General features: G+C 48.0%; 1 protein-coding gene across 1 annotated transcript in view; it reads right to left on the bottom strand.

Annotated features, from left to right (window-relative positions):
• Positions 1 to 669: 669 nt before the first annotated feature.
• The window catches only part of PARG (poly(ADP-ribose) glycohydrolase), a 911,041-nt gene continuing 888,196 nt past the window's right edge, over positions 670 to 23,514 (bottom strand). The window contains exons 18-19 of the mRNA XM_078643350.1: positions 2,939 to 6,607; positions 670 to 2,669 (exon numbers count right to left, since the gene is read on the bottom strand). Coding sequence (XP_078499476.1) covers positions 6,441 to 6,607 — 167 coding nt within the window. The 3' untranslated portion in view covers positions 670 to 2,669; positions 2,939 to 6,440. The remainder of the gene's footprint in view (positions 2,670 to 2,938; positions 6,608 to 23,514) is intronic.

Here is a 23,514-nt window from a genome sequence, read left to right as displayed (position 1 = left end):
ACAGATTTGCTCACCTCACAATTCACTATCTACAAGACACTGTGGGGCTTACTGGACCCAAAGCCGACCTGGTTACACCCTCTTGCGTAAGAGATAATCTGGTTCATGCCCTAAGCCTAATTATACTGCCTATAGAATCCCGGGGTTCCTGCAACAGGGCTTTTAGTAGTCTATGCACCCCACAGTGGCAAATCAGAACATATTACTGATTGTACCTAACCCCCAAATAGACAGAGCTACAGGAAAAGTTCATCAAGACTTAAGCTGATATTACTATTTATCCTAATGGCATCTAAAGGTAACATGTGGGTTTGTGAACTTTGTGTCCCACATGCAAAGATTTGTTCTTGCAAAATGTTGGTTTTATTGGGGTGGGGCGGTTATTCCTTCTGCGGTAGACTCTTGGGCTTCCATGAAGCATTACTACAGCCAGACCCTGAACGGCAAGAACTGAGTGAGTAGTAGGCTGTAAGATTAAGATCAAATCAACAAAATACTCCCCGTCTCCTCTTCTCATCAAGTATAGGAAGGGAATTACATTTGCATTGTCCAACTACACAAGGACATTGATTTAAGAAAGTTCCAAAAACAGCACACTCTATGATTTGAGCCAGTTCCAATTCCAATTCACAACCCACTCAACAAAAGTAAACAAGGTCTGATTCCAAATGGTTTACCAGTATTTCTTTATTTGAAGCTACAAAATAAATCATGTACACAGCATCGAGTATTCCCCCAAAAATATGCAAGGCAACATCATAAAGCTTAAAACTGAATTTAAAAAGTATGTATCAAACAAATAAATGTACAAATTAGAAATGGCACTGTATATTCCTTCGAAAATGGTGCAATATAGAGGTTTTAGAACTAATAGGGAGAGGAATTTCCTGTTTCTTAGTGCAACTTATAAGATATTCCGATTATTTTCAGGCATCTGTAGTTTCGCTAACATTTGCCATCTTTCTTTCTCAAATACTGCATACAAAAAAGATTTTAATTGGCACTTACGGTAGCATGGAACTTTACAAAAAAAATCCTTTGCAGTTTAAAATAACTTGTAGCAATGATACGTGGTACATAAGAGCACTATATTTTTGTTTAAGAGTCAAATGAAATTACAACTTTAATACTTGATATTTGATTGAATTACACACAAAAAGTTACATCATGAATAAGGGAAAGAAAATAATGTCATCAATAAGGGAGGCATGAATCTGCATTCTTTTACAGCTAGAGAGCACACTATTTAATGTTTACCAACAAAAATATGGTTGGCTAAGGGGTAAAGAAAGCAATAAAGAAGAGTAATTGAAAATACTTGGCATGGCTGCACACCAAATAACTCTCAATAGTGTAATTCACTCTAGCCTTTTTAACCATTTTGTCCAATAGCCTTAAAAGCCTCGAATAATTTGTTATGAACATTCAGCATGTTTGCTGTTGAATAGCAAAAGGTTAATTCCAAACAATATTGACAGATTTGTAATAAATTGATTTACAGAAAAACGATTACAATTAAAATGATATTTTCATTGCCACTTTCATTCTGAAAATACAGTCTTGCCAAAAGTCAGAAAATGCAAAAACCATGAAACATGCACATTTTGCGTGCCACGTATTAACTGGGCAGCTACATGTTTCGGTGGAGCATGCATATCTTTGCAGCAATAACACTCCTTATAGAACTTATTGCTCAAACTTTTGCTTAATATCAGTAACTTTATGGCTACAAGCAAAGAGGTGTAAGTGAACACAACCCCTTACAATCAATCAAAAGTGTGTTGATGCAATGATATAAAAAATGTGATATCATTTACAATCCTCAAATCGATATACTGGATTGGCTATACACAACGCTGTGTTAAAATTTTGTTTTTATTACTCTTCCCCACCACTTTTCTCCCGGACCTTCCAGTACGGATTCACACTTAGAATATGTGCCATTAAAAATGTATTGTTATGTGAGTGTATTATGTATGTTGTTTAACAAGTAGTTGCTTCAAATAAGATAATGCTATCTGTAAAATTTAAATACAATTCAAACCAAGATACAGGGGGAAAACAATTCTGTCACTAAACACATCATCTTAAAGAAAAACATGATTAAAGTAGAGGGAAAACTTGGGAGGAGTGGTGGGGCGACTTAACTTTAATTAGAGCAACAATTGGATATTAAATGGAAGCAGGAGGTAAAATGCATTACAATGAGTGATAAACAGGAAAAGCTGAAACTTTCTAAGTGCCAGGCCAAATGCTACATTTTTTACTGTAAGAAATGTGGCAATGTTTCCAAATCTGCTGTGATCAGCTACATTGAAATCTCAGCCTCAATCGCCCAGCTGGTCTCAGGTAGCATGCACTATGGTTAAATGGCTTCATGGCAAGTGCATTTTCATTAGGTGATTTTCAGCAGTGATATCAATTTTTTAAAGTGACACCTGGGTGTTCTTTTTAATAGGGATCTGTTAATCTATATACTGGACAAAAATTGGTCCCTAGGGCAAAGTTTGCCATTATGGTCCCCTTGATTCAAAACGTACCGTCTTATCTTAAGGCATGGTGTAGCTCAAACCTGCAATTGAGAGAGGACTACATCAGTTTAATGAACTATGCACAAGACTTGACCGATAAATATTCTCGTAACTTGTTCTCTTCCAAAGGTTTAACACCTTCGAATCTCATGACGAGCTCAGCTAGTCATGAGCCACGGTGCTCGTGACGAGCTGAGCTCGTCATGACCTTTAGAACGCTCGCATGCTGGGCTAATTCCCCTGCTGTGCGAGCGTTCTAAAGAAACGGGTGTTGTCATGACGAGCTCAGCTCGTCATGAGCACACGACCACCACGGCTCATGACGAGCTGACCTCGTCATGAGCACGGGGCGCTGTGCGCGCCCCCCAGCACAGCAGGGGAATTTGCCCAGGTGTGAAGGGGTTAACGGCTCTTCAGTTTAGGATTCACTGTACCTTATTATAATACGTTTCTTCTTCGAGCTGTGTAACAGTAAATACAAAATAAATAGTAAACTATTACCCAATTCTAGGGAAGGCTGTTTGCAATTTTCAGAGACTTGGCAAGTAACTTCAGACTCAGTAGGCCACTATACTTAGGCTATGACTGTTGCGGTGAACTATCATTGCAAACAACATTTGAAACAGGATTTCTTTACAAAATAGGATGCTCAATCCTGGTATCACTCTTGTAGACTGTTCAAGGAATACTTCATTTACTGTATTTGAATATAGTGCTAACTGTAGTCAGTCAAGGTGTCTTATCAGATATCAAAGTCCATTGATTTCACAGCAAAGCCAGAAACTCAAGAGCTTATTCTATCAAATAAGGAAATGTAATCTGGAAATTTTGAGAAGGTGAATAACCATGCTTAGTCTTTACAGATGGAGTCACTGCCACTTTCAAAAGGATGCTCAAAGCCTGGCTGTTTGATACAGTCTAGTTTTTTGAGATATTACAGCTAGCTTTCAGTTGTCCGCTCTGAGTGCCAGGACGCTATTGCTTGCAGCAGATTTGCGCTTTATCAAATCCTGATTGATTGATTGAGATGCAACTCGTTTCTGCCCTGCTCTTAAGCCCACATCATTCCCTGGCATCCAAGCAAGATTTTAGGCACTAGAAGGATAGTAGAGAAATCGTTCCACCTATCCTGTGCCAAATACCTTCAAGGTGACCAAAGGCATTGAAGGCACTGGTTTAGTTAAATCACTAAATTTTATGGAGTAATTTTGCATGTTGCTAACAAGTCATATCAAAATTTTGACTCAAAACCCAACAAACAGTAAATGGCATTTCACCATGGCGCTTATCCTGAGAAAATACCTTAAGAATAGATTATTCAGGAGAGATTTGTACTGCTTGTTCCCTCAGGGGCAGAACTAAAGCAGAAAAGAAAAAAAAGACAAAGGAGTAAGAAAGAGAAATAAAGAATAATGACACAGTAAAAGCTCTCCCTCACATAATACTTAATTAAACTTAAGAAATTGAACGTTTTTACTGTAGATGGAATATTGATCATACAGCAGGCACCAAGAGATTATCTAGACCTCATCTTTAATGGCATATTGAAGAGAGCGGAATTAGTGCTGTGAAAACATCTTGTACCACCAGCGCCTTGTACAATTCAGCGCCTTTAGACCCTCACAGGTGAGTAGTCGTGCTTAACAAGAACTGACTGCCTGATTGAATGATACAACCTCGAAGTTTAAATACAAGCATCCATCAACAAACTGTCTGATAACAGACCGATGATAATTCTGCCTTCGCAAAAAAAGAAATGTCTCTGAATACTTGCAACAAAAATATATTTGATTCAATATTGTTTCCAATGTATTCGTGAACATATGCCAACTCTGGCAATGTAGGCTCTGCCTCAGTCAACACAAGCTGTTGAACATTTGCCCAGTGTTTCACTGTGATGAGAACTAGTTTTCCAGTTCTGGTGCCTAACAGATGGACTGAACTAGCATATACAGTTCTCGATATCTGCCAATCTTTAGAAACTCTTCTTAATTATATTTCCTTTCTTCAACATTGTATTCTTTAGGGAACTGTGGTTTTTGTAAAAACGAATGACCAAGGATCAATACTTTCTACTGATATCTGGTTGATAACTGGGTTTTAGACTTTGGTGTAACAAGAAATGGACACTTCAAAACCAAGATTTTGAAATAACTATATAATGACCATTCTAGCTGCTTGGAATGGATACCTTATGATTAGAGCTACCAGTAACATGACACTAAATGAAATGATCAACTACAGTCTCTCATGATGGATGCAGTGTTACAATGTTGTATCCCTCCACTACTCACCCTCATGAAAAACAAACCTGCTGTAATGACGAATAAAGGTATGGACTCCATAACATGCTGTCATTGATTTAAATATATGCGTGCACCACATAATTTAAGAAAATCATTTGACATCTTTTCGTAAGTGAAATACCATGGCATGGACAAAATTTGGAAAACTGAGGATCCTAAAGTACCTTTATAATGTGCATAACGTACAAACAACATTTGTTTTCACTCTTAAGAAGACCAAAGTGAAAGAACTTTATTTAAAACAAGGTACACTCATGGCTTTTAACTTCTGGTATTAATACAAGAATCATAAAGAATGACCGCTACAAAACGGACTTTAAACTGAATGAACTGCTGGGAGACATTTTATGTACATCTTGAGATTGATGTGTCTAATATTCGACTAATATCAATACTCAAACTTTATTAACTGTTTAACATTTTATAAGTTGAAATCATTAGAAATGTATTTTTGGGATAAATCAATGTTCAGGCAAAAATATTGGCAACTATTTGATAGGCATGGTATCTGAACTGTTTATAGAAACTGGGACAACAAAGTTTTTCCGAACGCAATTTGTCTTGATACATACAATTTGAGGGTCAAGTTGAACATTTAGTTAATTACTTAAATTATTTCAACTAAATATTTAGATCGGAGATATCCATGGAAAAGGTATCCTCTTACCCATATAGCCCAGGATGTTCTGGTGCTGGGACTTTGTTACAGCAGAACACACAACAGTAAAATCAAGGGGCCAAACAGTTAACATGCTAAATCAAAACAGCGAAATGTAACACATGCAGATGAGTGAGAAGTAAATATCACTCAAGTTCAGTTTTAAAGAAGGCCGTAGAGATGTAGGATGGAAATCCAGTGCCAAATATGAAGAGTGATATAAACTCGCCATGTGCAGTCTTGCAGGCATTCTGTTAGTGGCTTCAATATCAAATAACAAAACCACCTTTATTTTCAATATTGAGAGGGAAAGTACTTTCTTATGGAAAGCAAACAAACCCACATTTCACATTCTATTCAACCGAAATAATGTTCTTTTAGTTCCTAGATCTGATCCTTTAGGGCCAAACAGAAAAACTAATTTTGGTAATTCATTGTCAGAAGTACCAATGCAGGATATTCGTAACAGCAACTAATCTATGTCATGCCTTATAAGTACACGTTTCAGAACACACAGTGCTGACGTTTAAGGGACATAATAGCGAAAATATAGCGAATACCTACTGTTATGGACCCAAAAACAGCTTATTTGTACCTCTCCATAAAAACATCTGATAACGCCTTTGATTCTAAAATTGAAAGCCATGTTGAGTGATTAAAAGCAAAAGATTGCTTACTGATAGGATAGTTGCACCATGAGAAATTCAGAAAAAAATTAAATTAAACAAAATAGATCTCTTTTAAGACCAATCGAATTTAAAACCTACAAAAAGAAATTTCTTTCTGAAAGCATGGTCTTGATATAGTATAAAGTACTAAAAATGCAATCTGTACAGTAATATTAAGTTACACCAGTCCTTATATATATCTATTAGACCCAACACGCCAAATTCATTGTTTACAGAACAGGGAGGACATCCTGCACGACTGAACAGCTCCACCAACTTATTCTGCTGAGGGAAGGTCTTGTTCTTCATCAGTGGAGTCCGTAATGGTTATCGTAATCGCATTGTGGAGGAAGTCATACAACTTAACATCCAGATGTTGTTTTTGGCCAAAGCATGGTCTGCATTCAGTATTATAATATTGCATCAACAACTTGTAAACATCCCCTGGAGGAAAGAGAAAAAAATCTTCATCAGAAACAGTGAGAAGAAAAGGTAGCACTGCAATAAAATCTATGACAACACAGTGTCTGTGAAGTAGAAGAGATCCACACAACCAGTAGTTTTAACAAATACATTTCTTGAGGGGGTAGGCGGAAAACAACTAAAGCAAGATGTACTACGTGGGAAAAGTATTGCAAATGTTTTACCTGCCAAATTAGGGGGTGATAGTTTTACTTGATTTAATACAGGCTATCTCCCATTGCACTTGAACAATCATTCAGTGAATGCCACTTCAAGTGTTTCATCAAAATTGAACAAGAATGAGATCTTTACAATCACGTTCGAAAAACCACTATATTTATGCCATTTTCTTTACCAATAATTTACATTTTTTACACTTCTTATCACAATATCACGGGTACTACTTTAGGTACACAACCATAAGATTGGTGAGGCTTCACACAACTTCATATGAGCAATTTAAAAATAAACATAGTACCAGTTAAACCACATGAGCTTCACTGCCAATAAGGAACAACCATGAAACCCAGGCCACTTAAATGTCCAACCATATCCAACCATGAGGTTCAAACAGAGTTTTACACAACTTCATTTGGTAAATTATGTTATTCAGCACGTGTAGTACCAAGAGCATTTATGAAACCACCACAGTGCTCTTTATGTGACTTTCCACACCAGGAGTGCAGACCCACGAAGAACAATGACCACTGGGGTGTGAAACGAGGACCCTGAAAAGGGAACAGCCCTTGACCTAAAAGTCTGTTCGCAGAGGGGGGAGGGTGGGTGGGTAGGTAAGGAATCTGCAGCTAGGAAGAGTCTCTACCAGATAGGGCATTTCTCAGTGTAAGTAACTGCTTCATCTAACAGAGACTTCTAGCCGCAGATTCCTTAGCTTAGAATAAATAGCCAAGTAACACCTCCCCAGAGGTAGGTCTGCAAACCCGAATTAGACTAGAAAGTCCAGCAAGACCGAATGGGCAAAGTGCCCATCCTGATGGACCTGGCTGTCCAGGCAGTAGTGCCTGGTGAACGTGTGCAGCGAAACCCATGTTGCAGCCCGATAGATGTCCAGGACAACAACTTTGCGTGCTAACTCAGTGGTTGCAGCCTCTGCTCAGGGGGAATGAGCACGCAAGCCCTCCCGGGGGATGCTTCTTGGCCAATGTGCAGCAGATCTTAATGCAGAGAACAATCCATCAGCATATGGTCTGTTCTGAACGGCCTTCACTTTCTTGGATCCGACATACCCCACGAGGACTTCATCGTCAAACAGGAACGGTAGTGTGCAGTTAAGGTAAAACAACATAGCTCTTTTTAGGTCCAGCTGGTGGAGTCACCCTTCTTCCTTAGGTGGGTGTGGCCGAGTGTAAAATTAGGCAAGGTGATGGACTGGCCTATGTGGAACAGGGCGACTACTTTTGGCAAGAAGGATGCTTGAGTCCGAAGGACCAGTTTGTCTGGGTAAAAAGAGATATTCGGAGGCTGAGAAATAACGCCTGTGATTTCAAGACCTCTAAGCAGATGTAATTGCCACTAGAAATGCCATCTCGATGATGAGGACCCTAAACATGCAGTTATGAAGAGGCTCAAAGACAGTGCAAATTAAAAATGTAAGAACCAAACTGAGGTTATATTAAGGCTTTATGAACGAAGCTGGAGGAAGACCTTTATCGAAGATATTCACAATAGGGGACTAGAAAAGGGAGGACTGATCTTGCAGCCCCAGAAAGGCTGAAAGAACAGATAAATGTGTGGAAAGGAGTGCAGACAAAGGGTCAACGTGTTTGTCTCTACACCATGCCACAAACTTGCACCAAAGGCTGGCGTATACCATCCTGTAACATTAAAGACTTCGGGCGGAAGGTCAAAAGCTGTCAACTGTCGCCGCTCAATCTCCAAGCATGAATGCTGAGTGTTGACAGGTTCGGATGGAGAACACTCTGTGAGAAAGTGCCATCTTTCTTGCATTGGTATGCCCCCACGTTTTTCTGAACTGCTGAAGTGCTTTGACTGGGTGTGCCCTGGGTTACTGCAAACCAGGTACCCAGGGCCTGTGTTCCTTCCCTAAAACTGTGTTGAAACTAAAAACCCAATTGGCATCTCTGGCCACCTATCAGCCCCTAGTAAACGGTACCCTAGGTACCCAGGGCATGGTGACCAGAGAAGACCCCTGAGGACTGCAGGACTTATTGTGCCACCCTCAAGTGACCTGTACCCTGACACCCACACACTGCCTTTGCAGCCTGAGTGTCTAAGAACAGAATTAAACAAAGAGTCAACATGGTACACATCCCTGTGTGCCATGCCCACAGAACACACTGCCCTGGCATACTTCAGTCACCCCTCTAGCTGGGTGCCCTATGCCAGAGGTGTGGGCACAGGTGCGTGAGCCCTGTGCCCCTACAGTACCCAGGGCCATTCCTGGGCACTGTAAGTGGAGTGATGCCATTAAGAGTATATGGTGCTGGGAGGTTGTCATTACGAACTACACTGAAGACTGACAAGTTTGGTACCAAACTTCTCAGCACATTAAACCCGCACTGATGCCAGCGTGGGATTTAATGTAATATGCACCAGAGGGCATCATAGAGATGCCCCCTGAAAACCTAACCTACAATCCACGTCTGGGCTGAGTGGCTGCAGAGGCTGCCACACAGCAGACATGTTGCTGGACCCCTTGGTGGAGAGCCCCCCGCTCTCCTGTGCCTGAGCGAGGTGCTAGGTCTCCTCCCCCAGGATGGGCAGGGGGAAGCTTCAAAGGCATGCCGCCTCTGTGAGCTTCTCCAGGCCATTTGCTGTACCCTGCAACTTGCCCCCACCAGTCCTGACCCCCACTCTGGCGGGAAGACTGGCAGGAAAAACTACATCAGGAAGGGGGGGTGTGCCAGCCTGTGCCAACCCCACCCCTCAGGTGGGGGAGACTAGGTGAAGCCCGACCCCGGGCTCCGGCCATCTTGAAGATGGGAAGCCCTGCCCAATCACAGCTAGGCTTCTGCCACCCTCACACAGGAGAGGAGCAGTCTAGGGGGTGTACCCACCCCAGGACAGGGACCTATTGATCCCTGCCCTTGCCCTACCTGTAACACCCCTAAATTCAGTACTTAGGAGCTCCCTGAACCTTCCTTCCACAGATCCCGAAAAGAAAAGAAAAAAGAAGATCAAGAGGAAGAAGACCCGCCGTGCAGCTGCTAACAACAGGACGACACCCACTGACTTGGCCGCAGCCCTACCGGCCTGTCGATCCTGAAACCTGCTCCTGATTAATCCCGGCAACTCCTGTGGACAGCCACCTTGGGACACCCGGAGGACCTGCCTGCCTTGACCCTCTTAAAGACTGGCACTCCCACAAGCAGAGGCTCTGCTTCAACAACCAACCCCTGGTGCCAGCCAGGAAGCTCCAGACCTGCCCACTCTGCACACGCTGAGCCCGGCCGTGCCAGAGTGATCCAAGACCACGAGGACGTCCTTCCGGCGACTGGGACCCGAAGTCCAGTGCCCAAAGACCCTCCTCGATGAACCAGACGACACCTGCAGCCTCAGAACCAGGGACCCCCTCAAACCGCGACCAGCCGAGGGTAAGATTTCCCGACACCCAAAAACACCCCTGCACCCGGCGCCATGCGACCCCACATGCCTCCCTTTGGGGTACCTACCTCTTCTCCAGGATCCCAACTTACCTCTCGAAGTGGTGGTCGCACCTGAAGAATCACTGTCCCCGAGTCTGCAGCCTTTGTTCCCTTTTTACCTTTCCCATTGAATAACATTGAGCGCTCGACGGCTCAAAAGCACCCTGCACCCAGCCGCCCAAGTGCCCCTGGCAGTGCAACCTGTATCCTATTCTACTTCCCCATTTGCCCTGAGCAAGTGACCAGGAGCCCAGCTCCCACAGCCACGTGGCCTGCTAGCCAGCAGCCACCAACCAGAGGCCCCCCTGCCCCTCATTGGATAACATTGGGCCTAACTACCTCTGCACCCGGCCGCCCCTGCGCCGCTTAGGGTGAACCAACTGTACCTACCTGACCCTGGGGGACCCCTGAGTCTATGCCCAGAACCTTAACCTCGCCAGCCGAGTACTCACCTGGAAACCGGTAACTCACTTACATGCCATTGAATAACATTGACTAGTTTGACTTGAAAAATCTTTTAAGTGTCTACTTTTGAAAACCTAAAATATTCATATAAAATCATACGAATTCCGAAGTACTCATCTGTGATCAGGAGCGAAGCCAGTACTGTACCTTGTAGCCCAGTACTGAACCGCAAAAGTAATCCCTTTCGGGTTTACTAGTAACTTGTATTTTCTCAATAGGAATACATTGTCTGCTTTTCTATGAAATTTCTTTCAAGTGCTTACTTTTGAAAACTAGAAATATTCTTTAAAAATCATACGAAATACTGAAACGTAATTACTTACCGGTTTTAAATTGAGACCCCAGTGCTGGCCCCAGGAGCCCAGTACTGGATTATAACAGTAACAAGATAGTACATTACATGCAACCTGAATTTTCTCCCATTGGATAACATTGCCAGATTCCTGTTGAAAAAGTTTCTAAGTGTGGACTTTTAAAATAGCTTTACATTTCTGAAAAATCACTGCAATACCTAAAACGTTTTTACTAAATTGTTTTCAGCTTAGACCCCAGGACTGACTCTAGGACCCAGTCCTGGAACTACCAAAGTAATCCACAAAGTAATCCACTGTGTTTATATAGGAAAACCAATAGAGCTCAATGCTAAATTGTGTGTAGAATTGTGTTGCCTACTGCAACCCATGTACCTATTGTGTTTACAAAGTTAATTGCCTTTCTGCAAAGTACTCATCTGAGACCTCTCATATTGAGAGCAGTATATTTTGATACCTGCTAGTTCTAGAAAATAAAACATCTATATCTTTGATATAAAAACAATTGGCCTGGAGTTCAGTCTTTGAGTGTGTGAAACCTTTTGCTGACTGAGTGTGTACAACAAATGCTTTACACTGTCCTCTGGTACTGCCTTACTGCTCGACCAAGTTACCACTTTAGAGAGTAAGGTCACACCTGGCTTTAACCTCGGGGGATTATGGACTCTATGCACACTGTACCTTATTCTGGTCCACTATATATAGAGCCTCTTTCTCACACACTCCTCTACTGCTGCTTCAGGAGGTCCTCTTAAAAGGGCAGCCTGATCGAAAGGCTATTGAACATGCTCAACAGCTCGTAATACCAGGCTCTCTGAGCCCATTCTGGAGCCATAAGGATGACTTGGGCCCAGTGGTTCCTGAGTTTCTTGAGAACGCTGGGTAGGAGTGGTATTGACGGAAAGGCTAACAGGGGGCCACAACTGTACCTGAGACAAAAAGCGTCTCCGAGGGAGAGCCGGCTTCGAAACTCCAGTGCGCTGAACTGAAGATATTGTGTGTTCTTGGCAGTGGCGAACAAACCAAAGGTCTCCCCCCTGATGAAAGAGATCGTGCATTGCTCAGGTTTGAAACGCTATTTGGGATCCCCTAGGCATCTTGGCGGGGTTGTTCGCTCTGGCGTTCTGAGCTTGCCAGGTGTTGAACCACCAAGGAAACGTCCTGACATTCCAGCCATGTCCAGCGATGCAGGGCCCTTTAACAGAGGGTCCATGACCTCACCCGCTCTGTTTGTTGACGTCCCACATGGCGGTGGTGTTGGCCGTGAATACCTGCACTAGTCTTCCCTTGATGAAGTGTAGAAAGGATTTTAAACCCACCTGGATTGCTCAGAGCTTCATCAGGTTGATGTGGAGTCCTCTGATCTCCACTTCTCCCAGATGGCTGTCCCAGCCCAGGAGTGAAACGTCTGTCACTACCGTAGATCTGGAGTGTTCTGCTGCTGACCAGATGCACAAGTTACTACTTGTGTAACGATATATCTGTAAGAGACATTAGTTAGTGATAGATTCCTTACCTTAGAATATCCCCAGGCGTCAGACTGGATCCGGAATTTTTTGCGTAGCAGTACCCTTGCGCGTCGTTAGGCGTCGTCTGCGGCTCCGCGTGCTGACGTCGGCGTCGTGGGCGCCTTGATGACATCGTCGGAGTACTTAGACGCCGCCTCCGCGTGCTGACGTCAGTTCTTAGACACAGCTTTTCCGCGCCAGAAGCGCTGAGCCATGTTAAAAGCCAACACTGGTGCCATTGAAACTAGGGCCCTGAAGGGGAAAACCCTAACCCTAGATATCGGTTCGCAGAACGGGGAGGATGGGTGGGTCGGTAAGAAATCTATCACTAACTAATGTCTCTTACAGATATATCGTTACACAAGTAGTAACTTGTGCATCTGAAAGAGACACGTTAGTGATAGTTTCCTTACCTTAGAATAGATACCCCAGCAATACCAGCCCCGGTGGTGGGTCTGCGAACCAATAATCACACCAGAAAGTCCTGGAGGACAGAACGGCCAAAGAAGCCATCCCTCCGGACTTGGCTGTCCAGGCAGTAGTGTCTTGCAAACGTGTGCAGCGAGGCCCACGTAGCTGCCTGACAGCTGTCATGTAAGGGCACTCCCCGGCCCAGGGCAGTTGTAGTCGCCGTGGCTCGGGTGGAATGAGCCCGCAATCCAACAGGGGGCTCCTTCTTAGCCAAGGAGTAACATGCCTGGATACACAAGATGATCCACCGGGAGATGGTCCTCTTGTGCACCGCTTTCCCCTTCTTAGCGCCCACGTAACCAACAAAGAGTTGGTCATCCACCCGGAACTGGCGTGTGCGATGCAAATAGAATTAGAGCGCACGTTTTGGGTCCAGACGGTGGAGCTGCTCTTCCTCTTTAGAGGGATGCGGTGGCGGAAAGAAGGTTGGCAAGGTGATAGACTGCTCGATGTGGAAGGCCGTGACAACCTTGGGCAGGAAAGATGGCTTAGTACGCAACACAACCTTGTCCGGATGGACAGAAAGGAAAGGAGGGGTACAAGAAAGGGCCTGGAGCTCACTCACTCTCCTGGCAGAGGTGATGGCAACCAGGAAAGCAGTCTTCAGAGTAAGAAGGCGGAGAGGACAGTTGTGAAGTAGCTCAAAGGGAGCGCACATCAGAAACGTAAGAACAAGGTTCAAGTCCCACTGAGGCATCACAAACGGAACAGGAGGAAACGTGTGTGTGATGCCCTTTAGAAAACGATTTACAATAGGGGACTTGAACAAAGAAGGTTGATCAGGCAGCCTTAGAAAGGCTGAAAGGGCAGAAAGTTAGCCCTTGATAGTGCCCAGACCAGAGCCCTGCTGGGCAAGAGAAAGAAGGAAGAGAAGAACCTCAGAGAGAGGGGTAGTAAGAGGATCCACAGCCTTTGCTGTGCACCATGCCACAAATCTGTTCCACCTGCAGGCGTATACCGACTTTGTGGCGGGACGCCTGGCTGCCAGAATGACGTTACAGACTTCAGGAGGCAAGTCAAATGGCCTCAACTGTCGCCGCTCAATCTCCAAGCATGGAGGTGCAGACTGGACAGGTTCGGGTGGAGGACCGTCCCCTGCTGCTGCGCCAGAAGGTCCTCCTCAAGAGGCAGACGAGCCGGGGGATCGACTGACATACTGAGTAGCTCTGGATACCAGTACCTTTGTGCCCAGTCCGGGGCCACAAGGATGACTTGTGCCCGGTCGCGCTTGATCTTCTTCAGCACTCTGGGCAAAAGTGGTAAAGGCGTACAATAGACCGCAACTCCACTCGCGACGAAAAGCGTCTCCGAGCGAGTGCCGCCTTGGAAATTCCAACGCGCAGAACTGATGACATTGCGCGTTCTCTTCGGTGGCGAATAGATCTAACCAAGGCTCTCCCCATCGCTGAAAGAGGCCTTGCGCCACGTCCGAGTTCAGACGCCATTCGTGATCCATCATGCACTGACGGCTGAGCTTGTCCGCCCTGGCATTCAGAGAACCTGCCAGGTGTTGAGCCACCAGGGTCACGCCCTGGCGTTCCAGCCACAGCCAGAGGCGCAGAGCCTCCTGGCAAAGGGTCCACGACCCCACCCCGCCCTATTTGTTGCAGTACCACATGGCGGTGGTGTTGTCCGTGAACACCTGCACTACACTCCCCCGGACAGAGGGGAGGAATGCTTTCAGTGCCAGACGAATCGCCCGCAACTCCAAAAGGTTGATGTGGAGCCGGGCCTCCGCCGAAGACCAGAGGCCTCTGATCTCCGCCTCTCCCATGTGGTCTCCCCAGCCCTGGAGGGACGCATCCGTCGCGACTATGTGCTCCGGTTGGGGAAGGGAGAGGGATTCTGCCGCTGACCCAATCGCGGTCCGTGAGCCACCACTGCAGTTGTCTCGCAGTGCCCTCCGAGATCATGACGTGGTCGGACAGGTTGCCCTGATGCTGGGCCCATTGAAACTTCAGGTCCCACTGCAGAGCTCGCATCCGCCACCTGGCGTGATGCACCAGTAGGATGCAGGAGGCCATCAGCCCCAGAAGCCGCAGTGTCAACCTGACGAGACCCGGGATAAAGGCTGAAAGAGTGGAATCAGAGCCTGAATATCCCGGACCCACTGTTCGAGAGGATAAACCCGTAACTGCGCTGAGTCCAGAACCGCTCCGATGAAGAGGAGCTTCTGAGAGGGGCACAGGTGTGACTTCGGCACATTGAGGGAGAACCCCAGCTGGTGCAGGAGGTCTGCCGTTGTCTGGAGGTGGCTGACGACTGTTTGGGGCGAGCCCGCCTTCAACAACCAGTCATCGAGGTAGGGGAAGACTGAAACCCCTAACCTGCGCAGATGAGCTGCGACCACCGCCATCACCTTTGTGAACACCCGTGGGGCGCTGGTAAGGCCGAAGGGGAGCAGGGTAAACTGAAAGTGCTCGTGGCCAACCGTGAACCGCAGGTAGCGCCGGTGGGCCGGCAGGACGGGGATGTGGAAATTAGCGTCCTGCAAGTCCAACGCTACCATCCAGTCTCCAGGGTCCAGGGCAGCTAAGACCTGAGCCAGTGTCAGCATTTTGAACTTCTCCTTCCGGAGGAAGCCTTTGACGTTCCTCAGGTCCAAGATAGGGCGTAGGCCCCCTCTGCCCTTATTGGGTACCAGAAAGTAGTGGGAGTAGCAACCACACCCTACTTCTGGCCCAGGAACGCGCTCAATGGCCCCCTTGGCCAAGAGGGCCGTAACTTCCTCCTGCAGAAGCCGCAAATGATCCCCCGATACTCGGTGGTACTGCGGTGGCATGGCTGGAAGGGTTGCCTCGATGGGGAGGGAGTAGCACCTTCGGACGATTTGCAGCACCCACCTGTCCGACGTGACAGTGCGCCAGTGGAGGAGGTGATGGCGAACCCTGCCCCCCACTGGCGTCACATGGGCCTGAAAGCACGGACTAGGAGGGTTTTGAGGCGGATGCTGCGGGGGAAGGTGTGGACTGGCCTCGCCGTTGTCGCCGACCGCCGCCACGGCGGTTTCCACGGCCGCCACCGCGTTGGGTATTACCCTGCGGAGCGTGGCTGGCAGCACGCGTGGGTACACCCCTTCCGTGGCCACGAAACGAGTGAAAGGCAGCCGATTGCTGGCGCGGGGCCGAGAGGCCCAAGGACTTGGCCGTAGCCCTGGAGTCCCTAAAGCGCTCAAGCGCATGGTCTGCCTTGTCGCCAAAAAGGGGACGGCCATCAAACGGCATGTCCATGAGTGTATTCTGGACATCAGCCGAGAAGTTGGCGGACCTCAACCAGGCGTGGCAACGAATCGCCACCGTCGTTGCCATCGCTCTGCCCAGAGAGTCGGTGGTATCCAGTCCACACCGGATCGAATAACGTGCCGCATCTCAGCCTTCCACAAGGGCTTGGCCGAGTTTAGCCCGTACCTCCAACGGGCATTCTGGCAGCACGTCCGCGACTGTATCCTACAGAGAGTGGGTGTAACGGCCCAAGAGGCACGCGGTGTTGGAAGATCGCAGTCCCAGACTCAGGGAGGAGAATACCTTCTTGCCGTATTGCTCGTACCTCTTGGATTCCCTGTCAGGCGGCGCCGACGGGAATGCGGTCTGGGAATTTGAGGCCTGGATCACCAGGCTCTCAGGGGTGGGGTGGGTGGACAGGAAACAAGGGTCGCCCGGGGCCGGGCGGTGGCGTCTGGCCACGTTCCTATCTACAGGCGAACCTGTAGCGGGCCTGGACCAAGTGCCCAAAAGAACGTCAGTTAAGGCCTCGTTAAACGGCAGCAGAGGCTCGACTGAGCATGACTGCGGCTTAAGGACCTCCGTGAGGAGGTTAGTCCTCACGGCCGCGACGGGGAGCTCAAGACCCAAGGCCTTGGCCGTCCTCATCAACACCACACTATAGGTTGCCCCCTCCTCCGAAGCCACGGTAGGAGGTGAGACAAAGCCAGTGTCAGGCGAAGTGTCTATACCACTGGCCTCCCCAAGATCACCTGCCCAGTCCTCCTGAGACTGGCATTCACGTGCCAGAGGGTCCTCAGACCCCTCCCAATCCTCCTCATCACCCATCTCCTGGTACTCAGGGTTAGCAAATGATGGGGCTGGTTCATGGAAAGTGAACTCTCCGAACGGCGTCTGAAGCGGCACCGTAACCGGGACGTGGGAGGCATCGGGGACGGCGCCGCAAGAGGACGGCGCCGGGGGTGACACCTGAGGGGTCGACGCCGGGGAGGTCGTCAAGTCCACCGGCGACGACCCGGATCCGGAACCGGATCCAGCGGGGCCCTGCGGCGCCGGCGGCGTCGGAGCCGAAGCACCCGACGGCATCAGGGCCGAAGCCCCCGACCCGCTAGGACCCCCAGACGGAGCCCGTCGGAGGAGAGAGGGACCTCATGGCCATGAGGAACCGCTCGATCTCCTCCGGCGCCGCGTTAGGCCCAGAGTCCGGAGGGTATGGGGCCGGACGCGGCATCTGCGACTCCGACGGAGCCGCGTGGGTGGTGTCACCTGAACCCCCGGACGCGTCGCGTGAGCGTTGGGGGGAGTCGGAAGAGCGATGACGTCTCTTCGACTTCTTGTGCTTACCTGACGACTTCGACCCAGAGGAGTGATGTCGACTCCCGGAGCTCCGATGGCTCCTCTCCCGCGACCGGTCCCTCGACCTCCGTCCGGACCTTTCTTGGCGCAGGGCCGACTCCCAGAGTTCGAGCCGCTTACGGGACCGCTCCCGCCTAGCCTTCGAAGTCAGGGCCCGACAGTCGGAACAGGTCTTGTCGTCGTGATCGACGCCGAGGCAGTGGAGACACCGACTGTGAGGGTCGGTGACCGACATCAGCCGGTCACAATCCTCACAGGGCTTAAAACCTGGCATCCCCACCGGCACGGTTCGGAGTCGAAGACTTCGAAAAAGGATGATCAAAAGATCAAAAAAGTTTAGTCAAAAACTGACTAAGGTACCACTTTTTCCGGATCTGCGCTGCTGGCGCGGAAAAAAGAAGAACTGACGTCAGCACGCGGAGGAGGCGTCTAAGTACTCCGATGACGTCATCACGGCGCCGACGACGGACGCGGAGCCGCAGACGACGCCTACCGACGCGCAAGGGTACTGCTACGCAAAAATTTCCGGATCCAGTCTGACGCCTGGGGATATTCTAAGGTAAGGAATCTATCACTAACATGTCTCTTTCAGATAGCAGTTTCTCTTGCACCACTGCAGATCTTTTGCAGTACCCTCCTAGATCTGGACCATGTTGGAGCGATTTCCTTGATGCTGTGCCCAGTATAACTTCAGGTCCCTCTGCAGAGCCTGCATATGCCAGCTGGTTTGCGTCACAAGCAGGACACAGTAGGACATGAGGCACAGGAGCCTCAAAGTCAGTCTCACTGAAATCCAGGAAAAAGGCTGAACCATCAGTATCATAGCCTGAATATCCTCGACTTGCCACACTGGAGGATAAGCCTGAAACAGCACTGTGTCCAGAATAGCTAAGATGAAAGGGCACATCTGAGAAGGGATCAGGCATGACTTTGGGACGTTGATTGTGAACCCAATGAGTGCAGGAGTGCTGCCATAGTCTGGAGGTGGGAGATGACCTCCTGTGGCAAGCCCACCTCTAACAGCATGGCGCGGGCCACCTCTGAAACCACAGGGCAGTACCTGCGCAACTGACTCCCAGAGCGAGTGGGAGCATCGGCCCAAAAAGCATGCAGCTCATTGACCGCAGAGCCAGGCTGGCAGAAAACAACACCTTCTTTCCCAAGGTATTCAGCCTCTTCGATTTTCTGTCTGGGGGAGTGGTAGGGAATGCTCCAGGATTTAATTTGGAAGTGGAGGCTTTGAACTCCAACCTATCTGGGGTGGGGTGTGTTGTGAGAAAACTAGGGTTCCCTGAGGTGGGGCGATGGGCAATCAACCTATTCACAGGAGCTCCTGAGCAGGTTTTGGAGCAGGCCCCAAGTAGGACGTCTGTGAGTGCGACGCTGAATCCGAGAAGTGCTTCAGATGTGGTGACTCCCGGCTGAAGCACCTCAGTCAATACTTTCGACTTGACAGTCACAGTGGGTAGTTGAAGGTCTAGGACTTCAGTGGCCCTTCCAACCACCATAAAGAACAAGGCTCCTTCCACCATCACCACGGTAGGAAGAGAAAGCAATCCAGTATTTACGGAGGTATCAAGTCTGCTGGCATCCTCCAGATCCTCACACCACGTGCCCTCTGTGACATCTAGCGGCTGGTATTCATCAGGATCCAGAGGCCCCTCCTGGTCATCCCCAAGTCCTATCCCATTAAAATAAGACACCTGCTCCGACCTGGGTGGTCTGCTCCCAGTTGGCTCTGTATCAGAGTCGAGATGAGTATGGGCATGTAGCTGGTGCCAGCAAAGGTTTAGGTGGCTTGACCGGCAATATCCTGAATACATCCATGGACCCACGGGGTCCAACTGGCTCCGGGGGTGAACCCTTGAGCAGAAGAACAGTAGGAGCCCCTCCAGAGCTACAGACAGGACAGGCTGCCCAGTTATGGGATGCATGGCCTCATAAAATTCATGAAGTTGGACAGGGGTTGCTCTCTCTCCTGGAATCTGAGGGAGGCGCGGAGATGGCCTAGTTGCAGGCTCAACTGCGGAGCCAGACGTGGAATGCCAATGTTCCCTTGTCTCGTCAGATTACTCTGATGAACGGCGCAAAGTCAAAGACCTCTGACTTCGTGCTCTTCTTCCGTTTGTGGAACTTACCTGAATGACTTCGAATTCAAAGATGAATGGTTGGAATGGCTCCGCAACTGATCCCAGGACCGTCCTCTCAACAGGGATCGAGGGAGTCACATGTCGAGTGGCAAGAAGCTTGAGAGGTCACTCCCTCAAGGCCTTGGGGTGCATGGTGTGACAAACAGGTCTTGGTGTCATGGTCTCACCCGAGGCACCAAAGGCAGACGAGGTGTGAGTCCATCAAAAACATTTGCCAGTGACAGACGCCACAGGGCTTGAAACCAGCCTTCCCTGTGGACATCCCTGCCACAAAAGCAGACAAATTCTCAAAAGATTGTCGACAAAAAGTCAAAAAAGAGTCAGCCAAGAAAGACTTGGGGTAGCTATTCTCAGGATCTGCACTGACTGGTGCGGAAAGAATAGAACTAACATAAGTGCACTGCGGTGGCTCCTATATAGATACCGCGCACATCCTTTCCAGCGCTGATTATGTCACGTGGAGCTGGACGACGCCACCTTCCGGCACTGTATGGATCCAATCTGATGCCTGGGAATAATTCTAAGGTAAGAATTATATATGCGATTAGAAGTCTCTATCAGATATATGTTTAAACTGTTATCATTAAAGATGATCAAGCCTTTCTCATATTTGCTCTAATGTGACACTAGGTGAACACTCCAAAGAAGGATATAAGAGTTAGTCTAATTTGTAATATTATAGCAAACATATACATTCTACCATAGAAACTCCCTACCATACACTAGAGGTAGATAAGAAAAACATATGTCCTATTGTAATAACAAAAACAATCTTCTGACATGAGATTCAAGCCTGTCGTATAGCTTCCGATCAACATGGCCACAACAGGCCAAGTCAATAGATGAGGTGTAGGAGGCACTGTACTGCATATGAAATAATCACCTATACAACATATTTACCTCAATTAATTTAAAAGAATAGATTTGAACCCTAAGAGCAAGTGAGACTTAGACCTGAGGCCCTTGCCCTGTTGTCTGAATCCACTCGCACACTTTTTATGCCTATGAATTATTTCATTATCAATTTCTTCTCTTTCATTTAAGGCCATCAATATATGTAAAATGGGGTGGGGAGAAAACACTGCCAAGCAAGTCAGTAACGGGTCTCCCATAGTGTTTTCGGAGATGCAGTTCATGGTCTTTTTGAATTATTCAAGTAGAGGGCTTTCCATCAGTGTTGTCACAGACAGTGCTTAAATGCGAGGGGATTTAGGGCTGCCAGTACAGGAACCACTATCTGAAGTAGATATTTCTAATGATTTATTCAACCCTACTTATCCATCCCCATTGGAGGATTCATTTGAAATATAATATTTTTAAAGCGGTCATATAGTGGAAATGCACCTATACCAAAACACCTTTCACGTCAAAAGTTGCCCAAGCTTGATGTCTGATCTCTAACTGATAGCTGTGGCATTATAAAATGGCAACTAGAAAAACCCATATGGCTGCTTTGCAAATAGTCAGCAAAATAGAACTCGAAGGCTAATGCACCTTACCTGGCACTTGTTCTTTGAGCCTGCATTTTTCCTTAGCGGATAAAAGCTACTGAATGTAGGAAATATATCAGTGAGCACAGATGACAGTAGATGACAGTAGATGACCACTTGCCAGAAAAAGGTCCACTCCACAGCTGATGAAGGATATGTGTGGGAGGAGACAGGGCGAGATATTGTTGATGTGAAGTCCTGTGTTTAATGTAGCATACCATTACTGAACAATGTTCCACTGTAAGATTGAAATTAGAAATATGTAACATATGACTACATTTCGCCCTCAGTTGTATGTGACAGACATATGACCAAATTTTGCCCTCCGTTGTATCTGTTTACAGATTAAAAATTCAAAAAGAAGGCTTTAAAAAAAGGGTATACTTGAATTCCTTAACTTTGGGGCTAATCGAATATCCAAGTAGGAGATACAAATCTTGGTTTCTATAGAAGGATCCGCAAAAATATCTGAATGATTTAAGGCAAAACCTTGGATAAAATAAAGCTCCAATTTAGACAATTTAGTGTTGAGAAGCACTAAAAAAGGGTCATCAATGGGTTGGTGACTGCGGCTCACCTACCAGTTTGGCAAGGTAACTGTAACGCACAGAAAAACAACACGATCGGACACAACAAGCTGAAGTTTCTGGTTGGAATGGGTTTAAAAGACTAATTAGAAAAAAATTAAAAAACCACATTCGAATACAAAACTGGTGGGCCTTTTAGCCAGGGAATAAATATGAAAGATCCTTTTAAAATGCCCCTTAAAGAACAAGGTTCTGGAGTGAAAACATTGCCTAGCTCAGGTTCTGTACGATCCAAAAACGCACAAGAGTTAATTTCAACACTTGACCATGCCAAGTGGGAAACAAAGGAAAGTGCATCATCCAGGGAGGACTAAAGCATGGGTTAATTGTTTATAAAGAGCAAAAACTCATTAATAGTGAAACAGTGCAAGGCCAACCCCAGAAAGATGCACTGTATTTGACTATGAAGGGGGGGCATCTCTGAACTTACCTGCAGTGGCGGGGAGCCGTGAGGGAAACGGCCAGGGCAATCTCTTCACCATTCCAGCCGTGAGGGGAACGGCAAGCGCAAGGGAGACACAGGGACTCTCCTACATTGCCCAGCAGCCCCGGGACCTGGCGCGCTCGTGACGCTCCCGCTGCGCCTGGAGGCGCCTCAAGACCGCGGAGCGCCGAGCGGGCCTGGGGGGCATCTCTGAACTTACCTGCAGTGGCGGGGAGCCGTGAGGGAAACGGCCAGGGCAATCTCTTCACCATTCCAGCCGTGAGGGGAACGGCAAGCGCAAGGGAGACACAGGGACTCTCCTACATTGCCCAGCAGCCCCGGGACCTGGCGCGCTCGTGACGCTCCCGCTGCGCCTGGAGGCGCCTCAAGACCGCGGAGCGCCGAGCGGGCCTGGGGGGCATCTCTGAACTTACCTGCAGTGGCGGGGAGCCGTGAGGGAAACGGCCAGGGCAATCTCTTCACCATTCCAGCCGTGAGGGGAACGGCAAGCGCAAGGGAGACACAGGGACTCTCCTACATTGCCCAGCAGCCCCGGGACCTGGCGCGCTCGTGACGCTCCCGCTGCGCCTGGAGGCGCCTCAAGACCGCGGAGCGCCGAGCGGGCCTGGGGGGCATCTCTGAACTTACCTGCAGTGGCGGGGAGCCGTGAGGGAAACGGCCAGGGCAATCTCTTCACCATTCCAGCCGTGAGGGGAACGGCAAGCGCAAGGGAGACACAGGGACTCTCCTACATTGCCCAGCAGCCCCGGGACCTGGCGCGCTCGTGACGCTCCCGCTGCGCCTGGAGGCGCCTCAAGACCGCGGAACACCTCCCGCCCCGCGGGACGCGCGCGGGACGGCGCCGGGCTAAGCCCGGGCAAAGGGCGGGCCCTCTGTGGCCCTCAGAGGCCAGAGGAGGACGGGACGGGCCACTACACTTGGTTTTTCTACAGGAGGAGGTAAAATCAGATGCTAACCTTTCCCCCCCTGTTGTTTTGATTTGTACATTGTTCCTATTGGTATCCTGTTTCCCAACCACGATGTCAATCTGGGAAGATTTGAATGCCATGTGCGGTACAAACTATGCCCAGGATTTATTAACTCCACCCATAGTTGTCAGAGACAATGAACTAATAAATTTCACACCTCCCGCATCCCCTGAACCAACTTTCTGTAGCCCCCATTTATCCGCCCCAAACCCTGTTTCACAAACTTTGGATAAAGTGGAGACTCGACTAAACGACCCCGTACCCTCCCTTCATTTGACCCTGCTGGCCCAA

This window comes from Lissotriton helveticus, chromosome 5_1, assembly GCF_964261635.1.
Source record: "Lissotriton helveticus chromosome 5_1, aLisHel1.1, whole genome shotgun sequence".
Lineage (NCBI taxonomy): Eukaryota > Metazoa > Chordata > Amphibia > Caudata > Salamandridae > Lissotriton > Lissotriton helveticus.
Note: the sequence above shows the minus strand (reverse complement) of the source record. Positions and strands in the feature narration are given on the sequence as shown.